Raw genomic sequence first — 12,245 nt, 5'->3', positions numbered from 1 at the left:
CCTCAGGGCCTTCTGGGAGCTGGCCATTGCGGCCGTGGCGGTGGCGGCGCCTGGCCGGGGCCCTGGTCTTCACACACTGGGCGGGCCGGGTGCTCCTCACAAGGGGGCCAGGTGCAGGGAGAGGGTGAAGGAGTTAGGGGAATTCACTCCCAGTCCCGGTCCTCCCCGCCCTGGAGGGGGCCTCCACTTGGCGGGGATAGGAGAAAAGGTGGAAGCGGAGAAAGGCAGTAACACTAGGGGGTTTTACTGATTCATTCACATCCCCAGTCCCATCAATCCCCAACTTCAGGGAAACATCCCCACCTGGTGAAACAACCTTTCTCGGGGAGGTGGCCCTGGGTAGAACACATAGCGCTAAGAAGGGGAGCAAACATATTAAGAACAGTATGCCAGGTCCCTTGAAACATACGCTGTGCAGATGTTTCTTCCCTGCAGCGACTGTGTCAAGCAGCAAGGATGGGCCAGCTTCCAGCACTTTTTCTTCTATTTTCTTCCTTGCTCAGGGTTTGCTGTAGGTCTAATGACTCTCTGGGCAGTTTTCTTCCACATGATGGCTCAGCATTCCAGGCTCTTTTATCTTAGACATGTACACCTCAACAAATGATAACCTGGAATAAAGAAAGTAAAAAAAAAAAAAAAAAAAAAGGTAACAAGGAGAATTGTGTGCCTTCTCTTAGATGTTTCCATCCAGAAGCAATATGTGTAACTTTCACTCATATTTCAGAGGCTAAAGTAAATGCCATAGCCATGCCTAACTTCAAGGATGTGGACAAAGTCCTCTCAAATGTCTAGGTCAGAAAGGAGTGCTGAAAGTATTGGTAAGCTCCCATGTTTACAATGCTATTTTACATAAAAAAAAAGTCATGCCCTCACCCCCTACTGTCCGTGTCCATCGTTATGCTTATATGCATGCATACAAGTCCTTTGGTTACTCTCTTATCCCCCCTCCCCCTCAGCTGCCTTCCCTCTGAGATTTGACAGTCTGTTCAATGTTTCTATGTTTCCAGATCTATTTTTGTTCATCAGTTTAGGTTGTTCATTATACTCCACAAATAAGTGAAATCACATATACTTATCCTTCTCTGACTAGCTTATTTCACTTACACAATGCTCTCTAGGTCCATCCATGCTGTTTTGAATAGTAAGAGTTCTTTCTTTTTACAACCACGTAGTATTCCATTGTGTAGATGTACCACAGTATTTTAATCCATTCATCTGCTGACAGGCACTTGAGCTGTTTCCAAATCTTAGCTATTGTAAATTGTGCTGCTATGAACATAGGGGTGTATATATCCTTTCTGATTGGTGTTTCTGATTTCTTGGGATATATTCCTAGAAGTGGGATTACTGGGTCAAATGGGAGTTCCATTTTTAATTTCTTTAGGAAATGCCATACTGCTTTCCCCAGTGGCTGAACCAGTCTGCATTCCCACCAGCAGTGCATGAGGGTTCCTTTTATTCTACATCCTCACCAGTACACGTTTGTTGATTTGTTGATGATAGCCATTCTGACAGATGTGGGGGGGAGGGGAGGAGTGGCTGGGGAGAGGTCAATTGGGGGAAAAGGAGACATATGTAATACTTTCAACAAAAAATTTAAATTTAAAAATTAAAAACATCAGTACTGGCTGGTGTGGCTCAGTTGATTGGAGTGCTCTTCCATACACCAAAAGGCTGCACATGTGGGAGTCAACCCATTGGTGTTTCTCTCTCATGTTGATGATTCATTCTCTCTCTCGCTCCCTCCCTCCCTCTCTAAAATCAATTTTAAAAAATAAAACATAAAAAAACCTTCAAGTCTATATCAAAGAATGGGGCTGAAATTATGAACAGAGGTGGAACTTGGGCCACCAATAAGCAAACCCCTCTGCCTGCCCTGGTTCCATTCATGTTGTGTTTTGTATGTTGGGGGAGGTGGACTTAAAAAATCCCGAGTTCAGATATGTCAAAGTCAAGATGCTTCCATCTAAGTGGAGTGTCAAATAAGTAGTTAAATCAGAAAGTCAGAGGGCAGGCCTGGGCTGGAGATTTAATCTGGGAGACTAAATGCATATCTACAGTTGGATATGAGAGTGTGAAGCCCAAGAGTGGTCCAGCCTGGTGGTCAGGGATAAGAAAATGTGGAGAGAATAATTAGAAGGCAGTTGTGGACAGAACCCTGCTGACAACCAAAATTAAGGGGAGGGGTTCTAAAAAGGAGACTGAAGAGGGACAGGGAGGAAGGGGGAGAATTAAGAGAGTGCAATTGTTAAAACTATGGGAAAAGAGCTTTAAACGCTGTGTTTCTGCTCTGATCAAAGCAAACCCGTCCTTGTGCTCTGGATCCTGCCCCTTCTGTTGTCAGTTCCTCTCCCTTGGGTGGCCTTTCTGAACACTGTCACATGACAAAGCTTCAGGACACGGGTGTTCTTTCATGACTCCAACATCCCAAGTCCTTCAGTGCCTTTGCATTTACTCTTCTTTCTGCCTGGCAGGCTTTCCCCCAAGTTTTCTAACAATTAACTCTTTGTAAGTCTCAGCTTAAATGTCATCTTCCCAAAGAGGCCTTCTTTGATCACACTATGTAAAGCAGTTCTCCATCCCCACCTGGTGCCATGGGTGCTTGTCTTGGTCCATTCAGGCTGCTATTTAAAAAATGCCATAAGCTCAGTGGCTTTTACACAACAAACATTTATTTTTCACAGTTACGGAGGCTGGAAAGTCAGACTATGGCTCTGACAGACTGGGTACCTAGTGAGGATCTACGTTCTGGCTCACAGCAGATGCATTTTCACTGTGTCTTTACAGGGTGGAAGGGGGAAGGGATCTGTGAGAGGGCCCTTGAAAGTACACTGTGGGTCTCCACCCCACTACAAAAAAGCTACAAGAGGATATAAGGAAAGCTTAACTGGGGGAGAGGTGGAGTTTAGGAGCGTAAGGAGTGGTCATTTCCTCCTAAAGTATTACATTTTCAACAATTGTAAGATAGTATGTTGGTAGCAGAGTTGTTAATAATATGATGTAACATTTGAGCAAGCGGTCTGAAATTCAGTTGCAGTGCAAGCAGGGAAGCTAATCAAAGGTTGGCATTTTTATAAGTGCTTGCTGCCCCACCAAAGCTGTGGGGCTCAGCATCTCCCTTGCTCTGGCCCCAGGCCAGTTTAGTCTGATGTCATAACCTGGCTACACCTTTGAGGCAGGACCTCCTCTATCTATATGTCACAGTGCCTAGGACAGTGTCAAACACATAGTAAGTGCCTAGAACGGTGTCAAACACAAAGTAGGTGCTCAATAATTACTGAATAAACATTAACACTTGCACATGCTGCAGAGAGCTTAGATTGAGGCTGAAAATCACAGGATTTTAACATGGAGAAGTTCACTGGTAACCTCAGTGGGGCCGTTTCCAGTTGCGTATTGGCAAAATGGCCAGAGTGCAGGGAGGGAATAGGAAGAGAAGAGAGGAAGTGTAGCCAGGGAGACTGCTCTTTCTAGAAGCGTGGTTGCGAAGGGAAAAAAGAACAGGACAATAATTACAAGATGCAAAATGACGAGAGAGTTTTGTTTTGTTTTAAAAGGTAGCAACTTCAACTTTTATATATATATATTTCATGAGAATAGAACCTGTAATGAAAGAATGGAACATGTATGGGAGGGAATAGATAACTGATGGTGTGCAGACAAGAGCAAAGTTAGCACATATAAGACAAAGAATGCCCTTTCCTCTGGGATAGCAAAGAAGTAAGGATAGGTTGGGGTGGGGGATAGGAAGCTGAAGGAATGGGCTTGGTACTGGCCATTATTTTCTTTCTAAACAGAAAGCTCAGAAGTAATTGTTCTTTTCAATTTCTCCTCTTAACCAACTTAATTCTGCTCCACGTTTGTTCCATCACCGCTTCACTTTGGACGTTATGCTTTGTCTATCAACTACTCCCTGTTCTGGATCCACCTGCAGCCCCTAGGCCTTCTCTGGACTAGTGTGTTAACATGGCCAGTCTTCTGGAACTACCCTGTCCTTTAATACCAAATGACAAAGTCTTCCATCCTGTGAAATTGTAGGATTTCCAGGCTTTTATCTGATTTTTCTAAGTATTTCTAAGTATCACATTTCACACACTTCATCATCTTACTTCAGTAATTTGGTTCCAATTGGTGTAATAATCCAGCCCAAAGATGGACACAAACTTCTCCTGTAACTCCCTACAACAGAACATATTTTAAACAAGATTTTTTTAAAAATATTTTTTTATTGATTTTAGAAAAAGGGAGACTTTTTGCTTTATGTATTTTTTTTTATTGGTTTTAGAAAAGAAGGGAGAGGGAGAGATAGAAACATCAATGATGAGAGAGAATCATTGATTGGCTGCCTTCTGTATGCCTCACAGTGGGGATCTAGCCCACAACCCTGGCATGCGCCCTGACTGGGAATCAAACCGTGACCTCCTGGTTCAACCACTGAACCATGCTGGCTGGGCTAAAGAAGATTTTATTTGAAGATTTAGGGAGAATAGAAATGGATGACAAGAAAGAAAAGTAAAAAGAAGTATTGAAATGTCCAACCCGTTCTGTTCCTGCTCTATCTTAAGATCATTTTCTCAGATGTCAGAAAAGCCTATCTAATAGCAAAAACACTATTGCTTTTCCTTACCACATAAAAAACTTGCTAAAACCCCTCCCTATCTGAACTTTTCTGCACTTTGAACCAAGTTTCTGTCTCTCTGTCAGCTGTTTCTTTGTCCATCCCTGCAAGTTTCCTCCCATAGCACACAAAAATCTCTAGCCTTCCACAGGGCCTTCTCCAAGGCACACCCTGCTCAGCAAAACAAAGCTGGAGGAACACATTTCTGGGAAACAAAAGCCCCAGTTGTTAGTCAAACCTGACCAAGCATCACGCCACCACACCCAATGCTGAACAGGAGGGCTTCTCAAAGTCTCTGCAGAGAAATCTCCTCCGGTCTGGGAATCAAACCAGAACACGTTTGACTTGTAATTGTTTTAGATATGCTTTTGGTAATTATTGTGGATCAAATACTTAGTTTGTGGGTCACATATATTTATATCTATATATGCACATTGTCTTGTTACCACTGCAGTTCTATTTCTGCCTCTTCAAATGACTTCCAAACTTCTGGTGGAATACAGGATACCGTATTAAGTGGGAGCTGGTGCCACCTAGTGGACATCATCTCCTAAACAGCTTTGAGTCCAGGATTTTTTCTCTGCCTGGTGACCAAGATGAAGAAGGTGACTAATATTCATTAAGTGCTTATTATTTATTAGGCATTGTGTTAGATGTCATGTTAATCTATTTAAATTCATTGTCTAACTTAACCTCCAAAACAACACTAGGAGGTGGGAACAACTATCACTATTGTGCAGAATATGTTAAGTGAGACAAGGAAACCTTGAGTTGCCTAAGGTCACTCAGAGTTAAAATTCCAGAGCCCTTCATTAACATAAAACACTGAGTCAATTCTATCGATAGTTTAGTACAATGCTCTATGATAGATGCTATTTTAATAGAAATAGTCTAATTTTAATTCATTTTACTTGAATTTGATATAACAAAAGAACAAGAGGTAAGAATATTTTTCTTTAATATGAGGAATATTACTTTGTAAGAACTCTTTCTAGGTTAAGAAATTATGAAAATCTTTCAGGAGTTATTAATACTTTAAACTTATTAATTTTAGACATTAAAGGTAGACAACCCATGAAAAATACTCACGTGCTTTCTGTCACCTCTCATAGTTTTTCGTTGCATATTTATTTTGTTCAGGTTTATATTGTTCACATTTTGTTCTGTAACCATAATTGCTTAGTATTGATAAAGTTATATATCTAAACCAGTTATATTTCACAAGAATGTAAGTTTCACAGATGCAAGATGAGTTATTTGCTCTGTTCACTGATATATTAAAATGACTAGAAGAGTATGTGGCACTAATAAGTACTTGTTGAATAAATTATTTACCACGGTTATTCACTCTTATTTTAAAATTTTAATTTCTCTTCTAATTGCCTGGATTTCACTGTTGTATATGTATAAACACACACACACTGTAGGGTTTTTTTCCCCCTCAAGAAAAGCTCAGACATGCCATGCTGCTTGAGTTTCTTCTGTTTGAAGATGTTGGCTGTTATCTTCTGGCATTAGATAATCTTTTCTCATTTTATCTAGTGAACTCTGAATATTGGTGTAATAAATGGTCACTAATTCTTTATAATCCTAGTGGTCAGTGCCCTCCTATCATAAGTAGCTTTAAAAAATTATTTTAGAGAGCGGAACTGGGAAAGAGAGAGAGAGAGAGAGAGAGAGAGAGAATGAATTGATGTGAGAAACAATGATTGTCTGCCTCCCACTTGCACCCAACTATGTGCCCTGATCAGGAATTGAACCTGCCACCTTTCAGTTAATGGGACAATGCTCCAACCAACTGATCCACACCAGCCAGGGCTAATTAGCTAGTTTTTTGTTTTTTAAAAAAATATATATATTTATTGACTTCAGAGAGGAAGGGAGAGGGAGCGAGAAATAGAAACATCACTGATCCATCACCTCCTGTATACCCCACACTGGGGATAGAGCCCACAATTCAGGCATATGCCCTGATCAGGCAGGAATTGAACCATGACCTCCTGGTTCATAGGTCAACACTCAACCACTAAGCCACGCTGGTAGGCCAATTAGCTATTTTTTATTGTGAGCTTTTATTCATTTTCCACATTTATTTGTGAGCAAAAGTTAAATTTTTATTTTGATAGGGCCATATTACTAGTATCTCTGATGATATTCTTCAGTAAGTCAAGTATTTTGTGAGCACCATCTGCTAAAAAGTGTGCATCATAGAGACTGGTCAACCAGTCGTAATGATCGCTTAGGCTTTTATTATATATATAGATGGATGGCCAATGAACACTATCCTCAAGGAGCTTGTCTTGTACAGTAGATAGAATAAGTATATTGTCACAATATGAAATAGAGTGTTATGTCTTAAGAGAAACATAGTGCCTGGATGTTCTTAAGGAGCAATAATTACTAAGAAGAATGAAGCAAATAAACATTTATTAAAAGCCTGTTATTTGGCAAGCAATAAAGAGCTTTTAGAGACATCATTGCCTTTGATCATCAGGACAACTTTGTAAGGAAAGTTATCATTATCCCCATTTTATTGATACAAAAATTAAGCTTAAGTAATTGACAAATTATCACACAGAAAAAGCTGACATTTGAACCCAGTTCTGCTTAATTCCAAAGCTCTTTCTCTACTATATATATTACTTGTTGCAAGAATGAGTTAGAGAAGGCTTGATGGAGAAAGTGGCATATGAACAAGTGTCTTGTTCAATAGGTAGGTTTAAGATGGGAATCACAAATCCATGCCTGGTATTTTCCTCAACAGAGGGACAGATAGGTATTAAATCTACTATCAAGAAATCATTTTGGGGAGAATCCAAGATGGCTGCAGAATAGGTGGAAGCTACACTCACCTGCTCCAGTTCCAAACTGGATTTACAGCTAAATTATAGAGCAATCAACTTGAATAACCAACTGAAAGTTAGCTGAAATGAAGTATAAGGATTTACAGAAGAAGCCACATAGATACTGGTAAGAAGGGTGGAGATGCAGAAAGGACTGGCCCCAGAACCCACACATGACAGGTGAGAAGCTTGAGGGTTATCTCAGCTACAATACCCGTTCTCTCGGAAATCAATAAAAATATATATATTTTAAAAAGTGGCAACATCCACATAACAGGGGTACCAGAAGAAGATGAGAGTAAGCAAGGCACAGCGTACCTGTTTGAAGAAATAATGGCTGAAAACTTCCCTAACCTAGTGAAGGAAAAAGGCACACAAATTCAGGAAGCACAGAGAGTCCCAATCAAGAAGACACACACACCAAGACACATCATAATTAAAATACCAAAGGTTAAAGACAAAGAGAGAATCTTAAGGCCATAACAAGAGACAGAAAAGGTCACTACATAACACTAAAGGGATTGGTCCAACAAGAGGATATGACTCTTATATACATATGTACCCAACATAGGAGTGCTAAATATATGAAGAAAATATTCATGGACATATGGACACTGAGAGATCACAACAATATAATCACAGTAGGGATTTTTAAAAATATATATTTTATTGATTTTTTACAGAGATGAAGGGAGAGGGATAGTTAGAAACATCAATGAGAGAGAAACATCGATCAGCTGCCTCCTGCACACCTCCCACTGGGGATGTGCCTGCAACCAAGGTACATGCCCTTGACTGGAATCGAACCTGGGACCCTTGAGTCCGCAGGCTGACACTCTATCCACTGAGCCAAACCAGTTAGGGCCACAGTAGGGGATTTTAACACTCCACTGATGTCAATGGAGAGATCTTCCAGACAAAAAAAATCTACAGGGAAGAGCAACCTTAAACACTACATTGGATCAGATGAATATAATTGATATTTACAGAACATTTCATCCCAAAGGAGCAGAATATACATTCTTCTCAAGCACACATGGAGCATTCTTGAAGATAAACCACATGTGTTAGGACACAACGTAAGTCTTAATAAATTCCTGAAGACTGAAATCATATCAAGCATCTTCTCTGATCACATTGGTCTAAAACTAGGAATCAACTACAATTAGAAAATTAAAAAACATTCAAACACCTGGAGGCTAACTAGCATGTTATTAAACAATGAATGGGTTAACAAAGAGATCAGTGAAGAAATAAAAACTTCCTGGAAATAAATGAAAATGAGCACAAAAGAACCCAAAATCTATTGGACACAGTAAAAGGAGTCCTGAGAAGGAAGTTCATAGCAATAGAGACCTACCTTAAGAAACAAGAAAAATCTCAAATAAACAATCTAACCCTACAACTAAAAGAATTAGAAAGGGAACAACAGGAAAAGTCCAGAGTGAGTAGACGGAAGGAATTAATAAAGATCAGAGTGGAAATAATGACATAGAGACTAAAAGAACAATATAAAAGATCAATGATGAACCTTCCACCACACTCACTAAGAAACAAAGAGAGAAGACCCATATAAATAAAATCAGAAATGAAAGAGAAGTAACAACTGATGTCACAGAAATACAAAGGATTGTAAGAAAATAGTATGAACAACTGTATGACAACAAACTGGACAACCTGGGTGAAATGGACAAATTCCTTGAAACAAACAATCTTCCAAAACTCAATCAAGAAGAATCAGAAAACCTGAACAGGCTGATAACAACTAATGAAATGGAAGCAGAAATCAAGACTCCCAGCAAACAAACAAAAGTCCTGCAACAAATGGCTTCACAAGTGAGTTTTATCAAACATTCCAAGAAGAACTAATACCTATCCTTCTCAACCTACTACAAAAATTCAAGAGGAGGGAAGACTTCCAAGGTCTTTTACAAGCCAGCATTATTCTAATTCCAAGACCAGACAAAGAAACTACAAAGAAAGTTACAGGCCTGTATCCCTCAATAGAATATTAGCAAATCAGATCTAGCAATACATTAAAGAGATGATATACCATGGCCAAGTGGGATTTATTCCAGGATGCAAGGCTTGTATAGTATCTGCAAATCAATAAACGTGATACATTACGTAAACAAAATGAAGGGAACTCTGGCTTTTCAGTCAATTGTTTTTCTCTTACATCTAACAGTATTAATTCACTCCCCCCGCCCCATTTAAGATTTGCTCATTGCTTTTTAATATATCGCTCAAAATTATGTCATTTATATATCATGCTAGAATTTGTTCATATGTTCCTTAACTGTTAGTTTGAAATCTTACTTTTCAAGGTTCTTTACAATTCTACCTTCTTCTATTTTTCAGTACTTCAAAGCATGGGTCAGCAGTACAACTCAAGCTGATCGATGTCCTCTATAGAAGCTGTAACAGCTTTCCTGTGCTGTTACTCTCTCCTGTTTGAGATGCCTCCTTCAGTGCTCTCCTCTTTAAATCCTGTTAACCAAGGCTCAGCTTAAATCTCCCCATAAAGCTTACGTAACTATCCTCAGTCCTACTGCTCCCCATTTTCTCTGAATGTAGGTAGCACTGCATTCCCTCAAAACACACAGAATTTAATTATGTTTTTAATTATTTCTATAAATGCTAGCCTGTGTGGTTACCTGAGTTAGGGACTTTTATTTATACAGTTCTTACCTTCTGCAGTCTTAGACACTACAAAGTGACACAACTGAAACAGCATTAAGGAGATGAAGGTGAATGTCCTGACGGTGTATTGAGGAGTTCTGAACAAGTTCTTGGGAAAACAAGATCTCTGATGCCATCATAAATTAATCCTGGCATAAATAGTGCTACATGAAAGGAAAGCTAGCAAAACATCCTGAAGAACACTGGCTTGTAATTCATAAGATGTCAGGTCTGTCACTAAGATGAAAATATGCACCTCAGTGCTTCAGATTGTCTATCATGATGATGTTTTGTTTTTGAAAGCTTAGGATAGTACCCTGCTATAAAATAAATGTGAATGTCAACTTTCAATAAAGCAACTGCGACCGATTGCAGCATGCAGGTCACCAACAATTGATACCAGGGTGTAGTAGTAAAATATAAGTCTGTATATAGTTTCACTTATCAATTTAGGTAAAGAGAATACTTTGTCTCACTATTACTGTACTGGTAAGTGAGGCAACTAGAATTAAGGGAGAAATGAATATAAAGCACAGATGCGTGAAAACAACAGATGCCAAATCAAGTTGTCAACAAATGTTTATCTAACATTTTATCTACAGGGAATCTAAAATAAGTGAGTCTTCCCTTAGTAAACTTTCGTAACTTGATGGACCATACAAGGCTGACAAAACTTCTGATTTACTGCTTATGTAAAATACAGTTTGAAGGTTCTTTTTCATTGTAATTCTTTAAATATTAGCATCAGCAGACAGTGATATTATTCAGAATCTGGATTTGCATCCATCTGAAGCATGGCCTATAGGCTAACTATGAGAATAGAAAAAAATAAAAAGGGCTCTTTCTCGGTGAAAACTCCCTTCTTTTATACCTCAAATTGGTGAAATGTCTGATCACATCAGGTCTGCATCATCTCCAACACAAAAAATAAGCCCAGACATTGAAAGCATCTGGAAAACCACTTAGTAATTCAGAAACTTACATTTTAAAAGTTACCTGTAGGCAGAGGTAACTTTGGTTCCTCATTGCCGTTCCTTGTGAGTGTACTGAACTTGTTCATCAAGCTGCAGGCAGAGTGGAGTGGTAGAGCGCTGGTCCTGTTGTCATTGGAGGCTGTTGCTAACCGCACCGATCGAGCTCACTGCTGCACACACGCTCTTCGGAGTTCCCGGCCACGGAAAGCATTTCTGTAAAGAGGCCGACATCACCTCCTCTTTACCTAGGAACCCCGGCACCGAAAGCGTGCATAGCCCAGGAACGATGTCGTCACCAAGGGAGGACACGAATAGAACCCAAATCCCTCGACTCCCCAGCTTGTGTTTCCCACTAATTGTGCTCCTTCCTTTCTGCTCGCTCAAGGGCAGCAGGTGCCCAGGGCTGGAGCAGGGAGCGGGCACCCATAAGCCGGGCCCGCGAGGTGGAGGCTGCGCTCAAGTTCCCCGGGAGCCGCGCGTCGGCGCTGCCCTTTGTTCTGGCCGAGAACCATGAAAGCGGCGGCCACCGTCAGCCCCCGGGACCAAGAGCTGGAACTAGGTACTGCCAGTTGTGGCAACTCTCTCTTCCTCTGTTCAGGCCTTTCCTTTTCAGCCTCTCCCTTCCCGCCAGCCCGACACGCTGCCCCCACCGCCACCCGCACTCACTGCGGGGTGTCCCCGGGGCGGCTGCGCTGCACGCGCCTTTAGCCTGAGCCCGAGCCCGCGTCCGGTCCTTAGGATGCGCGCTCGGGGGCTTCCTAGCGGCGCGAGCGTTTTTCGCTGGAAAATGAATTCCAGTCGCGCATTACGAATGTGTTGCAATGGTTAGGAACGTTAAGAGGTGGGAACCGGGTCTGTGCAGCTTCTCACGACAAAGCGGCCTTTAGACAGTAAGCTTGGAGCCTTTCTCTCCAGCTGCGCGCGGCACGCAGCGCAGCCATCCCCGGGGCAGCGACCTCCCCGCGGAGGACGCCGTGCAAAGCGCGCGTGTTTACACTCTTCCCCGACCTGGGGGAGGAGACAGGCGCTCCAGGACCCCGGGGGATTCCTAACCGTTGCTCCGCCCAAGGGGCGGGGCGGGGCCAGCCCAACGGCCGAGCCTGCGCAGTGGGCCTGGTGGCTCAAGGG

At 41.4% G+C, this 12,245-nt stretch overlaps 1 protein-coding gene and 1 long non-coding RNA gene across 3 annotated transcripts in view; one reads left to right on the top strand and one right to left on the bottom strand.

Annotated features, from left to right (window-relative positions):
* Positions 1–424: 424 nt before the first annotated feature.
* Positions 425–12,245, bottom strand: part of LOC102775197 — an 11,956-nt gene continuing 135 nt past the window's right edge. Inside the window, exons 2-3 of the long non-coding RNA XR_436242.2 lie at positions 11,126–11,330; positions 425–608 (exon numbers count right to left, since the gene is read on the bottom strand). This is a non-coding gene — a long non-coding RNA (uncharacterized LOC102775197). The remainder of the gene's footprint in view (positions 609–11,125; positions 11,331–12,245) is intronic.
* Positions 11,345–12,245, top strand: part of CBLL1 (Cbl proto-oncogene like 1, E3 ubiquitin protein ligase) — a 17,661-nt gene continuing 16,760 nt past the window's right edge. Inside the window, exon 1 of one of the 2 annotated variants that reach the window (XM_015571250.1) lies at positions 11,345–11,676. In XM_015571250.1, coding sequence (XP_015426736.1) covers positions 11,628–11,676 — 49 coding nt within the window. In that variant the 5' untranslated portion in view covers positions 11,345–11,627. The remainder of the gene's footprint in view (positions 11,677–12,245) is intronic. The other variant, XM_015571249.1, reaches the window with a different exon arrangement.

Source organism: Myotis davidii, unplaced genomic scaffold (assembly GCF_000327345.1).
Source record: "Myotis davidii unplaced genomic scaffold, ASM32734v1 scaffold125, whole genome shotgun sequence".
Lineage (NCBI taxonomy): Eukaryota > Metazoa > Chordata > Mammalia > Chiroptera > Vespertilionidae > Myotis > Myotis davidii.
This window is presented reverse-complemented; position numbering and strand designations above follow the sequence as displayed.